Raw genomic sequence first — 22,707 nt, 5'->3', positions numbered from 1 at the left:
AAAGGATAGGGTTGTGTACAAACCAGTTTGGCACTCCTTGTACGGAGTGCCGGACCAGTCTGGCAGTCCAGCGTTCGAGCCGGTTTGGAGGCGGGGGGGGGGCTTCAAAGGGCAGGGAGGATGCCCTTATCTGCCCTTCCGCTTTCTCCCTGACGGTGCTGTGCCCCAAACCCCTGATGCCAGGCTGCAGCGTACCTCTCTGCAGCCCCGGTCAGCATCATACCAGAAGTGGCCGACACACTGAAAATACAATATTTTGAAGTTTGGCTCTATTTTTGAGCTCCAGATTACTTGCTGATGAATGTTAAGACAATGCTATGAACTCAAGGGGGGGGGGATGTCCAACATGGGCTGTTGGTCAGAATTGTGCCTGGGGGTGATGGGAGTTGTAGTCCAACAACATCTAGATAGCGGCCCCAGTTGGAGAACCCCTGCACATTCACTAATGACTGTTGGACTTCAAGAATTTTAATACAGCAGGAAGATCTCCTGGCTGATGAATGGGAACTTTCAGCAGGGCTTAAGTAGGATAATTTCCTACTAGATTATGTCCCCCAAATCCATCCATAACTGCAAACAATGGGGGAAGCATTTAGTTAGACAATATACCTTCAAATGTTTTCAAACAGGAGAACCTGCTTTATCTTTCTCCCAGGTTTTCTGCTTAAAAGGGCCTTTGGTCTTTCACCTCTTCCGATGTTTCTCTTCCTCTTGATATGATTTCTTTCAGCCTTTTTCTCTGCTTGTACAGTCAGTACAGAGTGTTTTAAAGTTACATGTGCATTATTATCATTACCGGTATTATTATTAATTTATTTCGATTTCTATACCGTTGCTGTTTCTCTGATGTGTGGTGTGCCTCCCTCCTTCTGCTCACCATCAACGCTGCCTTCCAGCCCTGCCACCATTTGCCAGCCAGCTTGCAAGCAACCTGAAGCAGAATGGTGCAGAGCAGAATGTTCTAAGGTTCAGCGGTCCTGAGCATGCACTCTTGCTTTGCATCGCATTACCTTCAGGGTGCACCCAAGCACACATGCATGTCTGACCTTTTTGTTGGTTAAAGAGGGAAGATCACCAGGAACTGCTTTACTAATAATGAGCTGCCTTTCTTGGGAATGGACATTACAAGAGGTTAAAGGAGCACCAGTGTAGTGTAGTGGTTAGTGCAGTAGTTCCCACCCTGGGTTTCTCCAGATGAACTACAACTCCCATCACCCCCAGCTACCTACGAAGGTGGAAGCAGCAGAGAGGTAGGTGAGGCCAGGAGCTCTATCCCCTACTCTGTGCAGGTACCGCCTTGCTGGAAGAGGTCCTGCAGGAGGGATCTGGCTGATGAGATTTGGGATTCTGAGCCTGTACCCCATGGGCCACCCCTTATTGATGCCCCCAGATGAGATATTCCCCCTTGGATATGAAATATCTCTTCTGTGAGCTTTCACTATGTGCACATCACCTGAAAACAAGGAAAGGGTGCATTTCCCCCACTTCAGCTATGCTGTTTTGTTAATATGCAAACCTATGTCAATTTAATCAAGTGAATTAATTGATTAATCAACCACAACCCATACAATTAATCAACTAGGATTTCTTTAATGGGGTGTCAGCCCTCGCGTTAGCAGGAACAAACTTCAATTGCAACAGATTACAGGAGAAGCGTGTGAGAGGCCCGCTAAAGGGTCCCAGCGGAGACACACCCCATCTGGCTTTCTTCTCCCAGCCCAACTCCTGGCCACTTGTCTCCCAGCATGCAATGTACCCCATGGGGCTTCCGGCCCCATCTTGCAACCAGTTGGTTGCCAAGAGAGTGCACCACACTTACAGCCAGTTTTCTTAAAGACATTGAGATAGTGTATTACCAAGCTTGCAAGAGTTAAAAAGTACAACATTCAGAAATATAAAAAGGTCTCTATGCATCTCCAAATAACTGTACAGTGGCAAGAAGTGGAGTGCCGGTTCAAGAGAGGGTGACGCACACCCCCAAATCAGATTGGCATTACACACACAAAAGAGTCAAAAATACTTCAGTCTTCTTTGTGACAGGCTCACGAGCAATCTGACTAATACAAATATAGAGATAGCTAGATTATGTATAGGTAGGACTTAGGTTATCTTGACTGTACAGAATCACCCCAGGAGAAAAGGTTGTCAAAATCCACTTAGGTGTAGAGCAAGGAAAATAGATTCCAAAGAGATGCAGGCTTAAAATAAAAAGAAAATTATTTCCTAAGTCAGGGGTTGTCAAGCTTGGGTCCCCAGATGTTGTTGGACTACAACTTCCATCATCCCATTTGATCCCTTCCAGTTCCAGTTGTTGTGGAAGATGGGGGGTTTTAGGTCAACATCTGGGGAACCCCTGACTTAGGTGATTGTGGGAAAGAAACCAAAAGAGCACACATATTCACTAGCAAAAATGAGGATTTTGGTTTTTAAGGACATGGTGTCAGGGTCAAGGATTGTTTTCTATTTCAATGTGGTTTCGGTTAGCAAGAAAACCAAATGAGGTTTCTGAGGTAGCTTTTCACAGAAACCAGTGTATGGCTCTTTTGCTAGCCGGTTTTGGCAGTCTGAACAAAAATCATAAACACAACCAAAGAAACATTTAGCCACAGCAAATATCTCAATTTCACCTCCTTACATTTTTGTTATTTTTTCCTGAGCAGTTCTATGCAACACTATACAAGGTTAATGGCATTTTTATTTCTTCTTGGCCACACATACAGGCAACCATTTCTCTCTGACATGTCTTGGAATTGAGCTGTATAAATGCACCCCAGATTGTGACTCACTTCTCTTTGCATCTTGGGTTTCTGTGTGTGGCCAAATACATTCATGGGATGAATCCTCTTAAGAAAGTGCTTCTTTATAAAACCCTTTGTGGGGGAAATATATCTCATCTATAATATATTTGTTCAGGAATGAGACACCCCACACCACCTCCCAGTGGTGCTGCCTTCAGAGATGACTTGGCTACAAGAAAGAGGACCACAAAGTACATTCGGACTGGTCAACAGTTTGTTTTTTACATGCCTGAAGAAAGGAGATCTCTCAACATTCATTTTGTAGGCCTGAAAATGGGCTCATTCAGACCTCTGCAGCAATTACCAGTATTTCAGTTCCCTTGGAACTGCTGCTGGATTTGTGGTTGGGGCAGCAAAATAAAAGGGTTGACTGGGTAAGGATCAACAGGCCAAAACTGGGGTGGGTGAGTGGCAAATCCTGCCAGAACTTTTGCAAAATCCCTTACCCTATCAAGGGATCATCCAATGGATCAAGAAATCACTCGAGGCTACCTGAGGTTTTACATACATTTAGATATGAAGCTGCCATATACTGAGTCAAACTCTTGGTCCATCTAACTCAGCATTGTCCATTCAAGTTGGCAGCAGCTCTCCAGAGCTTCCAACAGGACCTCTCCCAGTATTAACGCACCAATTCAATACTTTTACATCTTTACAACTTGTTTCCGCCTCTCCTCAGCCATCGGAATCCAACAACATCTATCCTTAGGCAGGGCTGCACAACTTCGGCTGTCCAGCTGTTGGACTACAATTCCCATCAACCTCAGCCACTGGCCAATAGAAGTGATGGGAGTTGTAGTTCAAAAGCACCTGGAAGGCCAAAATTATGCAGGTCTGGTTTAGGGTGTCAGGGGAAAGAGAGATAAGGAGTAAATAAAGGGAAGTGTTTCCATGGAAATTCAAGCTAGGAGGATTCCCTGCCCTCCGCCAATTAATTTAGACTACAGCAGGGTGGCACAACTTGGGTTCTCCAGTTGCTGAACTACTACTCCCATCATCCCAAGGCACAGTAGCCAACAGTCAGGGATGCTGGGAGTTGTAGTCCAACAGCTGGTGTACCCAAGTACACTCAAGTACTGGAGCCCTGCTCCAGCATCAACCCTTAGGTCTATGAGCCCACATGGCACTCGGAAGGGTTCTGCTACCAAGGATCCAAAGGAGAAGAGAAGGTTGACTTGGCAATTGGGTGAGATAAAGACATAGGACGCTGCCATAGACTGAGTCAGACCACTGGTCCATCTAGCTCAGTACACAGACTGGCAGTGGCTTCTCCAAGATTTCACGCAGGAGTCTCTCTCAGCCCTACTTTAACATGCAAGCATGCAGATGCTCTTCCACTGAGTTGTGGCTGTTCCCCTGAGGGGAATAACTTACAGCACTCACATGCAGTCACCCATCCAAAGGTAAACCAAGGCAGACCCTTCTTAGCAAAGGGGACAATTCATGCTTGCTACCACAAGCCCAGCTCTCCTCCTCTGTTCCGGGCACTGTGCCACCTATACGGGAAATGCAAAGGTTTACAGTCATTGGTACGTCAGCACATTCCTGAGTTTTGCTTGAAGGACTTAGTGCAGACAGTTCAGAGACTAGGCAGAGTACAAGTGGCACAGACTGCCCATGTTCTGATCTTGCTTCTCCTGAGAGGGAAGGCAGGCCAAGAAGAGGAGAAAAACCTATTCTGCCGGGTTCATCTTCCCCCTCTCCATCTGCCTCCCCATGTGGGAGAGCTAAAGCTAAAGATGGGTGAGGGTGACACCTGGCCTTCACTTCCTGTTCCCATTTGAAAAGGAATACACAGCCCTCACATTTTTACAGCACAAGGCCTTCTTGTCTGGCATTGGTGTTCAACCTGAAATCAGAGCTGCTGAAAAGACTTCATGGGGAGCAATCCTTTCATGAGGCGAGGTGAGCTGGTTATCTCCAGTGGTGGATTTGGGGGGAACCAGGTGGGCAGCAAGATGTCCTCAACTGTCACTGTTCCCTCACCTGCCTCCCTCTATCTCCACTGCTCTGTGCCACTCTTTGCTGCTCAACAAAAGCCCCATTCAGACATTACATTGTACAAGTGTGCAGATGTCTGTACACTCATACATGTTTTTGTGTGAATGACTGTACCTGCATTTATTTTTAGAAAGAATCCGGGTATAGGCCTCTCAAACGTATGATACAGATAGGAGGTATACGGCTATACCTGTGTTCAACATAACTTGTGAATATGTGTATGTGAAACACATGTGCAGATGTGTACCTGTGTACAAGGTATAATTATCGGAGTGTTGAAAATAATGTCAAGACAATCCTCTGTGGCCATCACTCTTCCTAACCGGGCATGTATTGCCCTCATGCTGAGCTAGCAATGAAAAGGGGAACAGTCTCCCGAATGCAGCCCTGAGGAACACTGCTGTGGTATTTATGTGAGTTGAGGGTGGTGGAACCCAACGGGGGATCCAACCATGGGAAGGAGTCGGCAGGTTCCTGCCTTCCCTTCAGCTCCCTCCACCACCACCCATTTGGTTGTGAGTGTAAAAGATAAATATTGGGACCAGCAAATGACTAGCCCATGCTGATTTGAGGGTACAGTGGGAGAGGGGATACAGTTGAGGAGCTCGGAGCCCACCCATATCCTTCCTCTATTGCCACTGCCTCTCTCCCTCAGCAGTGCAGACCCTGCGATCCTCAGGGCCAACCAAACTCTCTGTCTCCCTGAGAGGCAGCCTTTAATGGTGCTGCAAGGAGTTTCCCTCCATGAGGCCTGACTGCAGCCAAGCCAACCATCACATGCACCACTTACTGCCTGTTTGGGGTCTGGGCAAGAGAAAACAGGATGGAGGCTTCAACCTGAGCAATAACAGAGAGGATGGAGGTAGGGTGGGGCAAGGACAGAGCATACTGAGGAGGAGGAGGAGGAGGAGGAGGAGGAGGAGGAGGAAAGCAAGCCAGAGACTTGCTAGGAGGCAGGCCTTGGCCACGCAATGTCTGCCCAGGGATCTGTGATGTCCTAGGTCCACCTAGGTCTGCCTAGTAGATGGGCCAGCCCTCATACATATAGGTAAAAGTGGGCAAGACTTTTAAACAAACTACTTGCTGTTGAGTAATGGAAACATATTTGCCAGATGAGAGTAAACAAATTCACCAAGTATAGAAATTAAAGGGACTCATTTTAAGACATCGTTACAGTAGTATTATGCCCTTCTTAGATGGAGCGAACCAGGGGCGTAGCAAGGTTGAAGGGGGGCCAGAGACAAGATTTTAAAATGCCTTCCCACTGAAGCTCAGTTCATGAAGTAAAGAAATCTTAAATGAGGCTGAACAGTGGTAACAAAAAGCATAGTAAAAGTGTGTGTGTGTGTGTGTGTGTGTGTGTGTGTGTGTGAGAGAGAGAGAGAGAGAGAGAGAGAGAGAGAGAGAGAGAGAGAGAGAGAGAGAGAGGTAGGTTTTGTAAATTGTGGACGATGCAAGTCGTTTAATGGTATTAGAGAAAGGCATGCTGTTCTGGTAGCTCCAGGTCTTAACACTCACATCAATTTAAGAGGAGGAATACAACTGAAGGTAGTCCGGGCGGGTGTCAGTCATGTGACTTGCCTCTGGGGGGGCCCCCAAGGCAGTGGGCCTCCAGACAACTGCCTCCCCTTGCCCTATGATAGTTACGCCCCTGCAGCGAACGCATTTGATAGAACTGGCTAAATAAGAGCTGCAAAGATTTTCATGCAGGATTTCTTCATATTTCTGTAAAGTAGTTGCACTTTGGGGGACAACACATTTATCTTTGGTAGTTGCACTTTGGGGCAACACATTTATCATCTCACAGGTGATCAAATTGTAATACATTCACAAAGTATTTTGTTTAGAGAAATGAAAAGTTCAGTACAAAAACCAGAATAAATTAATTACTAACGTGCCTCTTAATTTGCTGCAGTGAAAATGTTGTTAGCTAAATAGTGGAGATCAACTTTCCTCCCTTCCCTTGAGGAACGGCAGCGTAAAATTTGGTGGATAATGATAATGGGTACAAGCAGTGCAGTATTAAGATATAAAAATGGAAATAAAAACAAGGCAATGATAGATTTTTAAAATGACTGAAATAAATTTATAATTTATTTATTTAGCAAATTTATTGACTGCCTGACTTCCTTAGACTGTTATTCTTAGATATATGTTTTGGAATAGAAGGTATAATTGCACAAATGTAAACATACAGGTTCTATTATTAATGTGAGGGTTTATTATAAAATATTCAAAATTTATGTTATGTATGAATTTATGAGTAACTGTATTTACCTGAATAGAAGGTGACTCTGAATTTAACATGGCCCCTTAAAAAACCTCAAATACAGGTTATATCTGTTTTTACCTGAAAAGAAGAGGACTCTGAATTTAAGATGACCCCCTACAGTCTTAAATTCACACTTCTAACATCAAAGAACTTGAAAGAAACACAGTCTTGGATTCAGGTAAATACACTAGTTGCCTTTTTAACTATAATCAACTGAGTATGGGAGTTGTATGTATTGACCCTACATATATGGCTGTTATACATGCATGCAATATATAGAGCATATATTTATATGTATATACATTACGGCTCTTTTACAATCATTTCTCCATTTTGTATATGAATAATATTAAAGAAGAGTATTGTCCCTTACAAGCTGAGTTCATGTGCATTATCTTATTGGCTTACGTGTGTGTGTGTGTGATTTGTGTGCTTATATTTTGTTCCTTTTGTTTTTGTATCTTTAACAAATAAAAAATAAAAAATGTAATGCCATCTTCCTGGAAAAATTTAACACCCAGCTGCCTAGCTGAATGTTGAAGTGCATCTTCCGTGCTTGATATAAGCCATTTCAGAACTCACACACTGGAGTAACAGGTCTTGTTCTCAACTCAAGATGGTAAATTTGATTCAGGGTCATACCATTTAGATTGCAGGTGGTGGATTCCAGGAGGAAATATCCATTCCAGCAAATAGGTCAGAAAAAATGAAGGGGGCATTTCGGTACTAACTTTCTGCAAGAACATGTTACGATACAAGCCCCTTCTTGCATTAGGAAGTGGTTTAGCTCAGACTCAGTTTAACCAGCTCTGGGACCCAGGTTGTAGTTCTCAGAGGTGAGAACCAGGTTGTTGATTCTTTCAGGAATTAAAAGTTTGGCAGGGGTTGCTCCCTGTGGGATCCAGTCCTACAGGCCAGGGTTGCTCCCACTTCAGCTTCTGAAGTGTTCAGGTTCTGATCCCCCACTGCAGGATGGGGAAGGGGACGGAAAGAAGCCAGCTCTGTTGATGAGAGGCTAACAGAGGTGTGTCGCCCCTATCAGCAGCTTCCAAACATTTCCAGCCTTGCCAGAGAAGCAGAAAAAACAGCACCGGCAGGAAAGTATCTCATGATCAGTGAAGCGCAGACATTTTTTATGATGTATTTTTACTGAACTTCTGTGCTGGAACATTAATTGTAGTCCTAATTGTGCAAATCCATGGCAACGGATGGAGGAACATGTAATTAAAGCCAAGCAAACAGCGGCAGCGGCTGGAGCTGAGCACATTTTCAAGCAGAATTCCAGTTCATCTAAGCAGAAGGGGCAGGTAACACCTCCAGGGAGACAAAGGAATATTAATAGAAAGGAGGGTGACTGTTTCTTAGGATGACGCTGCCTGCCAGAACACTCTGCTCAGAAAGGGAGTGACTTGCAGAGGAAGGAAAGAAGGTTGAACAACTCTGGCTTCTGCTTCAGTCTATACTGAAAAGAAAAGCCATGAGGAAATGTCTAGAAGCTGCTGTCTACTGAATCAAATCCTTGGCCCATCTAGGTCGGTATGGTCTACTCTGACGGGCAGCAACTTTCTGGGATTTCAGCCAGGAGTCTTTCCCAGCCAATCTGGAGAAGCAGCCTAGGATTGAACCTGGGACCTTCTGCATGAGAAGCCGATGCTCTGACAGCCCCATCCCCCAAGGGAAATCCCTTACACCGCTCACATGTAGTCACCCATCCAAATACAAACCAAGGCAGACCCTGCTAAGTAAAGGAGGCAATTCATTCTTATGAATTCATTCTTACGAATTACAGTGGTGTAATGGGGAAATGACTTGATTAGCAAGCCAGAGGTTGCTGGTTCAAATCCCTGATGGTATGTTTCCCAGGCTATGGGAAACACCTATATTGGGCATCATCATCTCATACTGTGCAGGAGGCAGCAATGGTAAACCCCTCCTGTATTCTACCAAAGACAACTACAGGGCTCTGTGGTCACAAGGAGTTGACATCGACTCAATGGCACCCTTTACCTTACCACAAGACCAGCTCTCCTCCCTGTGAAGTTTACTGGTGAATTTAAACCAGGTGAAGTCATCTTTGATGAACAGATTAGCTGCCAGATGCAGAAGTTTTAGCAATGTGTTTCATCAAGGACATGCATCACACCCTTAATAAGACAGAAAGTTTGAGGAAGAGAAGATGAGAAGAGGAAGCCCTTCAGCACATGTCCTTCTCAGAATGGAAAGTGCAATTCTATCAGAAACACTTCTGCAGTGTTGTACGCTAAAGCTGAGATGGGATGATTGGCGCCTGGGTTTTGCACACAGAAATCCGAAGGTTAACAAAGTGCATTGAGAGGGTGTTTTCTGATGCCCTGCATTTGCTGGTTGTCTGAAAGAGCTGGAAATGTTATTATCCTTCTGAATGCACACCTGCAGCACCTGTGAGTAAGAGGAAGGTGCCAGCAGACTGGGGTAACCTGGAGATACATTAATTACACAAAAATCTGAAGAAAAATACATAAAAAGACTGGTTCGAGGAACACCCATAAGGCTGTGGCTCTATCTTGGAACCTATTTCTACATATCCTGAATCATTTTTGAAGGCTTTTGTAGGCCAAATTCCTGTATATTGGAAGGATACTACATACCTTTTACATTATATAGACAAACTTGAATTCCCTGCTTTCGAACTTATTTTAGTCACGATAGATGCAGTCTCTCTATATACTAATATCCCCCAGGATGAAGCATTGGATGTTACCGAATTAACTTGGAATAAAAGGAGCTTTTTTGGAACCCTCTCCTATGTTTCTCAGAAATCCAGCAGAATTGGCCTTAACAATGCCCGCCCCAAATTTTCTCATAATTATTATTGGCAGATCTTGAGAGTGGCAATGGTTTCCCGTCAAGTGGGCCAATCTTGTAATGGATCATATAGAACAATTACATACTTTGAAGGATCATTGTTTTGTGAAACATATTAGCAGTGGCACTCTTACCCCTGGGGGCCCCCAAATCCTCTTTAGTTTGTCCTGGGTGGTGTGGTCACCACTGGCCTACACTCACTGGGTGGCAAAGTGTGATTGTGACCTGTGCTATGGCTGCTTTAGACACAGAGGGGGGAGTAGGGAAAGTAATATGTGGGATGGGAATATGTTAATAAACAAGCTTTTTATACAGCTAAGAGTTTAGAGAGAAAGACACTGTAATCCTCCAGCTATAATAGTAATAAGAATAATATTTTAGGAAAGATGGTCATTCCCATCACTTTTGATATCCTTATGCACTATTGAACAGATCATTAAAAAACTTTGGTATTTATTACAGGATTGTCCAAAATGTAAAGATCCACCTATGTTTGCCCGCAAACAAAGCCCTAACTTTAGAGATATGTTAGTACATAGTAACATGGAAAATAAGGAACGAGTTAAGAGCAATACTTTAGATGGGATCATGCCTACAAGATATTACAGGATATTTTTGTGGACATTGCTCTGTTTGTAACAATTGTGTTAAACTAAAAAAAAAATAATTAAGAATCCTCCTAAGTTCCAGGAATATACAATTGGATATTTTTTTAATTGTAACACCAAGGGAGTGATATATTTTATACAATGCCCTTGTATGTTGCTGTATGTGGGAAAAACTAGGAATGTTAACACCAGGATTACAGAACACAAAAGCTGTATTGGGAAAGGAAAGATACAGGCACTCTTGGTAAAACACTTTTTGGAATCAAATCATAAAGCGAAGACATACAATTTTGGTGTGTGGAAAATGTTAGGAAACATAAGGATAATATTAATAATATATTACTATGTTGAGAACTTTTATGGATCCACACAAGACCTGGGCCCCCTTTGGATTAAATGAGGAGGTTAATTGGATGTAGAATGCTTAAATAGATTTCTGGATGATGTTAGTGATCTTTTTGAGAAGTATCCACATGGCTCTGTGGTCGCTAGGAGTTGACACCAACTCCACAGCACTACTACAAGCTTTCAATTTAGAAAACATGCAAGTTATTTTCCCAATTTAATTTCAGTTGAGAGAAATTAGGTTACCATCATAAGGCGTATGCATTGTTATTTTAAAATGTTGACAAATATTGATATATAAAGTTCATAGGCTAAGGATCACTGTATTGATTACACTAAGAGCAATTATGATGGATTTTTCTTGGGAGCAATACATTTAGAATTATAGTATTCAATCGGGGTTAGATTTTAAGTGTTTTCAGAATGAGGTTGTTCAAATGTAAATAGGCTTCATGATGTATAGGTGGTTTGAGCACCTGTGATATCTTTCAAAGTATTTAAATCTAATGTGATAGTAGAGAAATCTACATTGAGAAATAATGTTCACAGACACAATTCTTTCCCCCCCGAAGAAAATGTAATGTATTTGTAGTGAGTATATCTATTTTTTCTATACATTTTTAGAACCTTTTATATTGTAGAAACTGGGTTAATATACTACCTGGATTTTGTAAATTATTTTATCACTACTATTATTACTATTACTTGGTGCAAGTGGAATGTTTGCAAACTCAGAGGGCACTTAACAGACAACCAGGTGGCTAATGGGGCTTGGGGTGGGGGAAGGACTTAACAACGAGTGGGAAATTTCTTAGCTTGAAGAGTACTCCCTGAAGACAGTCACAGCCCTTTATGCTTTGGGGGGCGGGGGGGAATGTCTAAAACTTTCACCAAAACTTTAACACATGCACACCAAGGATTTAGGGTTGTTTTTTTCTCCCTCCTATAAGTCCTTCAGGACTGCTCTTGCTGGGGGAGTTTCATTTATCTGCTCTCTTGGGTCAAACCCACATCCACATCCACATCCTGTCCCAAACACTGCATTGCAAAACAAGAATGTCAAACAAGCGTGTGAGAATGGACTTTCCCTGCATTCACACAGGATATTGGAGAATAGAGTGGGGAATAGCAGTCAAATATAAGAAAGCTTCAATAGACAATCTGCTAATGGCTGACCTGGACAACTTCCAGGGCAACTGAGCATCTGAGGTGCCAACACTGAAAAGGTTCTGTAGGTTTCCCAGGGGCCATGGAATGCTGGTAGAATCTCTTGAGGATATCTAAGAAGGTGGGGGAAGGTGAAGCAGAGAGGCTGTAGCAGGGCTGGTGCTAGGGTTTTTGGTACCCTAAATGAAGTTTGACCCTGCCCCCCCCCCCGCACTGAGAAGTGCAGAGCCCTGGTTTTAACTTGAGCCACATCTGGATGACCAGACTAGCACATGCTTGTTTGGAATACAGTCTTTTATGGGGTGGGGGGGGGGAACTCTTCACACTTCAGAGTTGAAAGGATGCTGCTGGAAACCCAGTCTGAGACCATTTCCTTTTGGAAATGAATGCTGAGGCAGGCAATTCATCTTCAAGAGAGCGAGTGTAGCTTAGGAGACTAGTTGATTATTGGGGGCTGTTGTGCAATGAGCAAAAAAAAAGACGTTGGGCTACAGAATGTGCAGGCCATTTGGGGAGCAGAGGGAAGTTGTAAACCGCCCAGAGACGCAAGTTTTGGGTGGTATTAAAATGTTTTAATAAATAATAAGTATTACACACCACATGCGCAGTACTTCAGGGGGGCAATACAAAGAGGGGAGCGAGAAGAAGAGGCAGTGATTCCCCAAGAGTTGCCCTAGGTGAGATCCTAAGTCTCTCTAGTGACCTTGGGCTGCAGAGGATTCCTGGATACGATCTAGTTAGCCAAATATCCCAAAAAAAGTAAGCAGAGTGGTGGCATTACTGCTACTGGCTTAAATCTTGCCCCTTTCCTTGTTTTCACAGTTTGATGATTTCAACTCTGATATGAACTCACTTTATCTTTCTTTAAGAGGCACACTTCTGGTTACATCAGAATAAGAAAGAACCACCATGTTAGTCCATAGCAAAAAGAGACATTTCCCCCATGCCTTTTGAATGCTGTCAAAAGGATAAAGAAAGCAGAGACACTACTTTCTTTAAAAGAAATCCATGCACATTCTGGTCGAGATCTTAACTGGGTTTTATGGCATCCAAGTTTTGCTTGAACAGAATCTGTCAAGTAATCTCTCGGGCCAAATTCTGGATCCTATTTAATTTCAAAACTGCCTCTGGTGTGCAGTCCTTTTTCCAGTGGGGCTCCCTCACGTTTTTTGCACCGCAAAACCAATTTTTCTTCAGACACTTTCAAAATAAAATAGAGAGAGAGGAAGGAGATTTCTAACTTCTCCCCTATCGAAAGAAAGCGTCAGCAACTTTGCAGATCTCAAAAGCAAGCATAGGCTGTGATCTGGGAATTCTCCCAAGCAATTCTTTAATATATGCTTTTCTCAAAGGCTTAGCAGTTCCCAAATTTGGGTGTGTATCCAAGGTTTTGGGCATGCCTAGCCTACTCTCTTCTCAGCTCTCATGGTAGCATCAAACATAATGCAAGATCAGTGCAAGAAATCTATCTTTGTATCTGAATGCCTAGCACTCTTATCCCTTAATACCTTTACTTGGGAGCAAGTCCCTTCATTTAATTATTATTACATTTTTTAAAATATCCCGCTCTTCCTCCAAGGAGCCCAGAGCGGTGTACTACATACTTAAGTTTCTCCTCACAACAACCCCGTGAAGTAGGTTAGGCTGAGAGAGAAGTGACTGGCCCAGAGTCACCCAGCGAGTCTCATGGCTGGATGGGGATTATTTTGAACTAAATTTAATGAAATTTATTTCCATGTCTGCATGTTCAGGATCACAGTCGAAGTGACAAGTTACAAAAAGAACATGTAGTATAGCTCTTCCTGAACTATTCCACTTCAGACTGCAGATGGGGAAACACCATGCTAATTTTTTGTAAAAAAAAAAAAATTCAATTCCCACTATTATCACATCAAGGCAAAGGCTAAGTTAAACCCATTTCCAGGATACACCAGACTTTTATCTTTGTTTTCACATGAATGCAATTCCCTGTATTATAGGCACGGAACAGGAAGGACTTTGCCATACACTTCTTCAGTCTGTCTGCACTTGTGGCCAATACCAAGAGTATGCCAGCCCATTAATGATGCCTGCACGCAAGTTGTGCAACTCACAAATTGTGTCAATGCAAAAATTGTGCCGATGGTGTCAACCAAGAGTAAGCCCATTGGAACTAATAGGCTTACACTCATGTAACATCACTCACACATGTTTTGTGTTTATGCCATTTGTGTGAGTGGCATCTATGCAATGCTACTAGGCTGATATACCCTTTTGTGGTATGTCAGCCTGCAAAGTTACCATTCCCTATTACAGGCGTCTGAGCTTTCCCCCAAATACGCTCTGGGTTCCATCCTCTTATTTTATAAAGCAGTGAATAACGCAAAACTATTTTCTAGCTGGGATCCTGGTTTCATGTTCTTCTAACCAATACGACTCAACAGAATCCTTAGTCTCTGTGCATGACGAATTTAACACACGGTTCACTGTTTAGTTTAGCAGGTTTTCAAGATGGCTATAAGGAAGTAGCAAAGCAACAAACAAAGAAGCAGGTAACCCCTTCCCTTTACACTAGAATTGTCTTCTGCCAAAGATTACCAAGATCTCTGAAGCATGCAACTCTGCGTGGCCTGGTCAGTTTTAATGCTCTGTATTGGTGGAGGTGGCCTTTCCATGGGGCATGGGGAAGGGACCACTGGTAGCAGGTTTCGGGGGCACCAGCAAGGCGACACAATGCCCTTCTGCCCCCTGCTATTAAAAGAGAAGAGGTGGGGGCCAGGAGGGGTCAGCATGGGGTGCAGAGAGGCCCCAAGCTGCCACTGAGTATCCCAGCCCCATACAATGCCAGAGAGAAAGTGAGACGTAAGTTCTTACTACAAGCTAGCATCGGGTCAGATACGCTGGGTTTCAGACAACTGGATTGGCTGTATTGGGATCCATACAAACCTATGCCCCGATACATATTATTTTTCCTTTTAAAACCCCACACCATTTCATTTCCCATAATTGGCAAGTTGCTACCGGCCCTTCTGAGAGCTGGCTGCTATTCTGTTTTGCTAGGGGCACTTTTTGGTAATTAGACATGCAGGCTGTGCCAATCAATGGAAGGAGCAGTGCATGCATCTTCCAGTCCTAGGCAGGCAGTCACTAGGCTCATTCTCATGATGATGGTTGTCCTAGTGCAGGAGCTGTGCATGCTCCCACTATGTGATCACCTGTGAGTTCAAAACAGGGTTGGAGGTGAGGAGCTTGCTCTCATGCAACGTCCCTGCTGGGTAGGACAATATTCTTTTCTGCCATGTTCCAAAGCTAGGGACAAAAACTGGGTAGGGTGTGCTCAGACTTCTCAGCTGGAGCTTAACACATGAGAAAGATTCTCTGACTGGGATTAAACTCAGTGGATCAACACACAGCTCCTGACCTCAGGTAGGAGGCTTCTCCTATCCCAGTACTTGTTGTGAGAATGAGCCTTATGTGTGGTCCTGAGCCATACAATGCGGGGACTGGATTCTACAAAAGAATCGGAGAACCTAAGTTTTGGTGGCTGATGAGATGTGGCAGGGCAAAAAGGGGGCAACTCTTAAAAGGACTGAAGACACCTCCACACAACAGACTTGCTGCACTCTCCCCTGGGAAGTGAAATTCTGTAAAGGACAAATGGTGGCATTCTTATGGCACTGGGTAAACAGAGTGCTATTGAACAGATATATTTGCAATGCCAATAAGACCTTGTTAACACCAGATCCAATCATTGGACTGGATCCAAAGAATGACTTAGGTATGCCTGAAGAATCTTTGGCTTCTCTCTTTTTAAGCAGATGTGACCATGCCACATCATAAGCTGCTTTTCCAACTTTCTTGAGGTTATACAGAACGTCAGGGGTGTTGTGGCCAGCCAATGGTCAGGCCTAACTTTGCCCATGTGGTCAGGGAGGCAGGGCCAGAGAGGAAGTAGCTGGGATGGCTGCAGAAGCAGACAGGTCTGGACTAGAGCTGTGAAGCAGGACAGGGAAGGCGATGGAGCAGGACAGCTGGGGTGCTGAGGAACACTGTGGGTTCTTACGGGAGGACAGGCCATAGGACAAGCAGCAGAGGGGAGGTCAGCCCATCCACTCCTGGCATAAGTGTCCAGGAGGAAGTAGGAGGCAGACGGCTAGAGGTGGCTGCAGAACCTTCCCACTTCTATAGCCTTCCTTGTGGACTGAGGCCCAGAGTCCCCCTTGCATAAGGCCCCCTGGAAAACCCAGAGGTTAGTCATGCAGCCTGGAATTGGGTGGGGGGATATGTATGCAACAAGTCCAAATCTCTCTTGGGCATCTGGAGTTAGATACATGGTTCTTTGGATCCAGACCCCAGTTCAACCGTTCTGTTCAGCAGCACCCGATGCCAGACTACAGAGCAGACTAGAAAAGACTGCAGAACAGGGCTGCAGTACTTTGACCCTCCAGCGGTTGTTGGACTACACCTCCCATCAGCCCTGATCATTGGCCACTGTGGCTGAGGATGATGGGTGCTGCAGTCCACAAACAGCTGGATGGCCAAAGTGGTGCAGTGCTGCTACAGAAGAAGATGAGCCCCAAATCCATGGTCTCAACCATGGTGGTGTTTGAATTGACAGAGTAGAGAAGGCATGAAGTGGCAGAGCTGGGATGAGGACGTGTTTTTAGCTGATAGCTGGGATTTATAGGTGTTGAAACACATCTGATGCCCACTTACTTGTCATGGCTCTAGACTAGAGAATCTGGGAACTGTAGTTCTGTGACAGATCAACACATCCCAGCAATCTCAAACAAAAACTACTACAAATCCCAAGGGCTTGTTGGGGGATACCAAAGATCTTCAGACTAGTTTAAATACTAAGGCCCTGGTCGAAAGAACCATTTAATTTCAGTAGAATGACTCAGGGGTAATTTAATCTATGAGCTCTTGAGTTTAGAACAGGGCTGCACAACTTTTGGACTCCCGTCCACCTTAGCCACAGTGGCCAATAGTCAGGTAAGATGGGAGTTAAAGTCCAACACTTGCAGGAAGTTGGGTCGTCCTGTTTTAGAATGTCTTTTGTGGGGATGGAAAAGACCATGGCCAAAAGCCTACCTCATTTATTCTACACACAAGAGAGAGAGGAAGAATAATGTCCACCTGATGCTTTTTTATCACACTGATAACTTTTTAAACATTCCAACTACCCACACTTGAACAGGAGCCTAAAGTCTGCAGGAGATGCATCAGTGTCATGAAGAGGACCAGACACTTCTAGCATTGTCCATTAGAGGGCAATGCAGGAAGCAGAGAGGGCTGCATCAGCTGGTAGCAACTGGCATTCTTAGAGATGGTCTTTGCATCCAGCTTGGTAAGTTTTGCAAGTATCATTGGTTCTCACTCAGTCAATGGCAACCATGTGCTAGTTCCGTGAGCAGAAGAAGAGGCAGGTTTTTCAAGAGTAAGAACACAGTTCCCGGCATCCAGAGAGAAATCACAGGACCCTGGGAGGTGGGCAGAGGGGGGATTTCAGGTAAGCACCCACCTTTGGGAGTTCACTATAAGGCAGAGGGGAGACTCCAGAGATTGCGTGAGATGACCCCAGTCCTGAGTTTTAGTATGGAGTTTGACCCTGAGGAAAGGGGGAGCAGTCGGGCCAAAAGAGCAAGTCCCAGTCCCAACTCCTGAAACCAGGAGCTGCAAGCCGAGAAACCCTGGAGGTGGAGGACCTCACCTGGTACACACCAGGCCTGAGTAACCTAACCAATCAGTCTCTTCCACACCATGTACCTCACGCTCTCCCAGTCCTGCACTACAATGCCAGCAACCTTGGGCTGGGAGAGACTTGATGGAGTGGAGGATTCCAGAGGGCTGCCCCTTTAAGTCTCTCAGCAATCCAGGCAGGGACGTGAGGAGCCTGGGAGGAGGATGTGGAGCCTGGAGGTATTTAAGACCTCCTTCCACATCTGGCCCTTGTTGCAGCACAGCTGCTCACTGGGAGTTATCCATGGTGTTGCAAGCCTGCCTGCCTTGCCCTTTCCTGATTTAATGGCAGTGCATACACACAAATGCAGTCGGGGTCAGCTGTAAAACAGGCACAGTAAAAAAAGCGTTTCAAAAAGCTGCTGCCAAAGGATACAGCTGCAAAGTTTTAAGCACGAGCAAAATACCCTTCATTATGATGGGCTGGGGATGGCAAGGATTTTACATCACAAGAACTACTGGATGGGGTAATGCCCCACCCTTCATACCCTACACACAGACACACTGCAGCATCTCTGTCACTGAGGACTGGGCCACAAAGCTTCTGGAGTACAGGATAAGTTGTCCTCAGTGACGGCAGGCATGAAGACTAAGACCTGCTTTTTGGTTCTATTCGTTGGTTCCATTGATGGTTCTATTTATTGGTCATGCTAGAGTATGGGTGGGCCAACTTGGCTCTCCAGTTCTTGTGGGACAATTTATTGTGGCTGGGGATGATGGGAGTTGTAGTTCAACAACAGCCAAGGTGGCCTATTCATGCAATAGAATATGATGGAATACTAAGGGACTGTGTCTTGTTTTGTTTTTTTAAATACAGCTAAAATTGATGCTGTAATCCCTGATGCATTTTGAGTGAGAACTCTTTTCCCCAAGGGCCACTTCTTACAAATCCCAAATGCCACAAAATCCAGAAACTATAGTTGTACGTTTGTCATACACAGCAGCTAACTTTGCAAAGCAACCTTCTGCATTTATAATACATGAACCTGGAGAAATAGCTTGCTTGGGTTTTGTTTTGTTTTTAAAGTAAACTTACTGGGAATTAAAACAATATGATTATTCTGCAACTGGTGTCATTTTGTGTTGAATTTTGCTGGTAGCAACTAGGTCTTAGGGGATGGGTTTTTTTTGGGGGGGGCAGACTATAGATTGTCCACAGGCACAGTCAGGGGCGTAGCAAGGTGGGAGTGGGCACAGAGACAAGATTTTAAAATGCCCCCCCCGAAGCTCAGCTCATGAAGTAAAGAAATCTTAAATGAGGCTGAATAGTGGTAACAAAAAGCATAGTTAAATATTATATATATATATATATATATATATATATATATATATATATATAAAAACACTATGTGCCACAATAGAACAGCATCCTAAATAAAGGTTTTGTAAATTGTGGATGATGCAAGTCATTTAATGGTACTAGAGAAAGACATGCTGTTCTGGTAGCTCCAAGTCTTAACACCCACATCAGTTTTGGAGGATGCATACAACTGAAGGAACCCCGGGCGGCTGTGCAGCTGGGGGAGTCAGTCATGTGACTTGCCTCTGGGGGGCCCCCAAGGCAGTGGGCCCCCAGACAACTGTCTCCCCTTGCCCTATGATAGTTACGCCCATGGGCACAGTTCAGACAGTATAACAGGATGTGATGAAGGAAAAGAGTCATCCCTGTGAATTGAGGCAGGGTACATAAGATTTTAGCTGTTCCTCATCTCAGGGCTATATGATCATTACCTAGAATGATCCAAGCAAAGCTACATCCATACCATTCAACCGTTCTAGGAACATCTGGAACAAAGTCTCATGGGGAGAAGGAATCCTGCCAAGACAAAACTATTCCAGCCCTTGTTTAGCTTCAGGACTATGTACTGTTCCCTTAAAGATGTTTGCTCCATTGGTAATCCCACCAAGAGGAGCAGGTACTATTCCAGCATAGGCCACTTTCCAAGTTGGCACCCAGAGACAGATCTATCACTCCAAGCTTTGCGTCCCCAAAAGGGTCTCCATTACATGGACTCTGTCCTTTGTAGAACAAGGCCCTTAAGATACAATTAGCTCAGCAACTTGGTGAGAGTTTCCAGTCAAATTGCTGAATTTAGCCAGCATGCTACTGATAGGGCTGGTCATGTGTTTGAGATTCCTAAAAGAATCCATTTAGAATCAAATTTTTCCAGTGCTAGCCTTTCAGAGCTGAACACATCTTTTAGATTCGTTAGGGGCCAGCAGCAACATTTTAGGTGCTTTCGCTGATAAGACCAACACCTGAGATTGTGCTATGGGTGGATGTCCTCATCACATCATCTTGGAAACAGAGCAGGAGAATGCCCAAATCATAGGCGAACAGGGCACAGTGGAATTTCAGAAAAGTCCCCTAGCCCCACTGCCTGATGATCCTCAACTTTAGTCAAATCACACCACTCCATATCCTTCCAAAAAGAGTTGCTAAGGAGGCCATCCCAAAAGAGGAGGACTACAATTTAAGCACAGACTGTGGAGCCTCTGTGGACCATCTTGAATACTGACCTTGATTCTTCAAGAGTGTTATGTGTTTGCAAAGCACCTGTCCTGCTTTTTAGCTTCAGCTTCTTAAGACTAGCTTGCTACCCACAAAGAACTCTGTAGTCAAAATTAAATGACAGGTCAAATTTGGAGAGGGATATTTTTGAAAAGTGACCACAGCCATAGATATCCCCGAAAACCACTGAATGCACCATGTTTCAAAGAAACTGAACAGTCCCAAGCTAGCTTCATTGCAGACAAGAATCCTCAACAGAAGGGCCCCCAATTTGTACACTCGGGGTGGGGAGAAAGGGGGGTATTCTGCTTTTCATGTGACTGAAAAAGGTACTTGGCTAAAGTTTTACACCCTGTCTTGATAGGAGGTGATAGCCCTCTTTAAGGATATCTGTGTAGGCCCTTCTTCCACCTTGGAAAAGGAAATGAGACTTCCTCCCTTAAGAGCAAAGAGGTGGGTCTGTTTCCAAAGGGGGATGAGTGTGCTCTACATTTAAGACACTTTTCTTGAATCAGGAGTCCCCCAGTAAAAACCAGAAAAAAGTTGGTTGCCAGCAAGTCAACAAAGATGTTGAAAACCCCAAGGAGAGGGGGCTCACCCTGACCTCCCTGGGGGTGGGGGGCAGCTGTTGCATGGAGGGGCGGAGCCTCCTCAAAGCACACTCATGGCTGGGCTTTCGAGCCCTGGATGGTCCCGTCCACTGCAAACTCGGTCATGACCCTCCGGGCCAAAGGGTTGGTGGTCTTGAGAAGTTCGGCTGCGGAAGTGCGGATGCCGGAGGCGCCCTTGCCCCCTTTCTTCTGAAGGAGGGCCTTGAAGTCCTCATTCCTGCTGGAGGTTCTGGGGTGGCCTGTCAGAGGGCACTCGATGCTGAAGGACCCCATTGTATTCTTGGAGGGGACTTGGGCATTCTGCATTCTGCCTTGGCTGCCAAAGGTGTCACTGGGTTCCTTCCAGCCCAGCAGCTTCCGTTTGGACCTGTCAACACACCACACACCACAGAGTTTATTGGGATGAGGCAGCAGGGCATCAGCTGAGGGAGGAGAGCTGGTTTTGTGGTAGCAAGCATGAATCGTTCCCTTTGCTTTTGAATGGGAAGCTACATGTGAACACTGTAAGATTTCCCCCTTAGGGGATGGGGCTGCTCTGGGAAGAGCACCTGCCTGCTTGCGTACAGAAGGCTCCAAGTTCCCTCCCTGGCATCTCCAGATAGGGCTGAGAGAGACTCCTGCCTTCAACCATGGAGAGGCCGTTGTCAGCCTGTGCAGACAATACTGAGCAAGATGGACCAAGGGTCTGACTCAGTAGAAGGCAGCTCCCTATGTTCCTATTCCAAAGGAATAGGGGCAGTAGGGCCTACTAGTGGGACCAATCAAGTTGCCCCACTGAATGGTCAAAGAGGTACCTTTCAAAGTAGTGATTCTCTTATATTCAGCAGGGGGAGAGGAACTGGTTTCATTCAGTCCCAGCACAGCTTTCCTCTAGTGCAGTGGTTCCCAAACTGGGAGCCTCCAGACGTTGCTGGTTACAACTCCCATCAGCCCCAGCTACAATTTAATGTGGCTGGGGATGATGGGAGCTGTAGTTCAACAACATCTGGAGGCTCCCAGTTTGGGAACCACGGCTCTAGTGGCTGTTGCTAGTGTCTACTTTGTGTTTCTTTTTAAATTATCCCCTTTGGGGATGGAGCACCATCTTCTTTCATTTTTGCTGAAAGGTGGCATAACAACTAACAATAAGGAACACCGGACATTATATGCAATTTGCCATCGCCTGTGTATCTGCATCCTCCAACGGCCTGCATGGAGGACCCGCTGACATGGGGTAGTCTGACAAAGTGCGTTGCGATAGGTAGAATGAGCCACCACCACCATCAATGCCTCAGAGGAGCTTTATATGCCCCTTATGCGACACATCGGGATGGGCTCCTACCTGTGAATGACTGTAAATAAGTCCTCTGTTGTCCGGGAGGTCACAAACACGTCATCCTCCTCTTCAGTGATGGACTCAGCTGTTTTGTCACTGACAAAGCTTTTCTCCTCAGCCCTCAAGTCCATAAAATTACCTAAGGGAGGAAACAGAAAGAAAGAGAGAGAGGCTCCTTGCTTCCTGTGAGACTTGGAGAGCAGACAGAAAGTTGGGAGAAATTGAGCATTTCCAAACCAGCCATTAAATGCTTCCTCAAGAGGCTTTGGGAAAAACCAATAATCAGAACTTGGTGCTGTCCTGAGATGACCACTCTTGTCTACTCTTGTCAGACTTTAAAAATCAGTAAAATGGTGCTCTGAGTGATGATGTGTTAGCCCTTCTCTACCTAGCTTCTCTGGGTGTGTGTGTAGAAGAGGCACAGCATCTGCACCTCTCATCTCCTTCCACACCGAGAACAGCAGTTTTGGGGGAAAGAACAAGGGTGGAAAGAACAATAGGAAAAGAACAAGG

The 22,707-nt window shown here is 44.9% G+C and overlaps 1 protein-coding gene across 8 annotated transcripts in view; it reads right to left on the bottom strand.

The window, feature by feature from the left end:
• Window positions 1-22,707, bottom strand: part of NHSL2 (NHS like 2) — a 123,440-nt gene that overhangs the window by 15,469 nt on the left and 85,264 nt on the right. For 5 of the 8 annotated variants that reach the window (XM_053273443.1, XM_053273445.1, XM_053273442.1 and 2 more), the window contains exons 7-8: window positions 22,201-22,333; window positions 19,115-21,246 (exon numbers count right to left, since the gene is read on the bottom strand). The exons of 1 other annotated variant lie outside the window; for it this stretch is intronic. In XM_053273443.1, the coding sequence (XP_053129418.1) occupies window positions 20,931-21,246; window positions 22,201-22,333 (449 nt within the window). In that variant the 3' untranslated portion in view covers window positions 19,115-20,930. Of the gene's footprint in view, window positions 1-1,565; window positions 4,295-19,114; window positions 21,247-22,200; window positions 22,334-22,707 lie in introns of those variants that run through there. 2 more of the 8 variants (XM_053273447.1, XM_053273448.1) reach the window with 2 other exon arrangements.

Source organism: Hemicordylus capensis, chromosome 11, assembly GCF_027244095.1.
Source record: "Hemicordylus capensis ecotype Gifberg chromosome 11, rHemCap1.1.pri, whole genome shotgun sequence".
Classification (NCBI taxonomy): domain Eukaryota; kingdom Metazoa; phylum Chordata; class Lepidosauria; order Squamata; family Cordylidae; genus Hemicordylus; species Hemicordylus capensis.
Note: the sequence above shows the minus strand (reverse complement) of the source record. Positions and strands in the feature narration are given on the sequence as shown.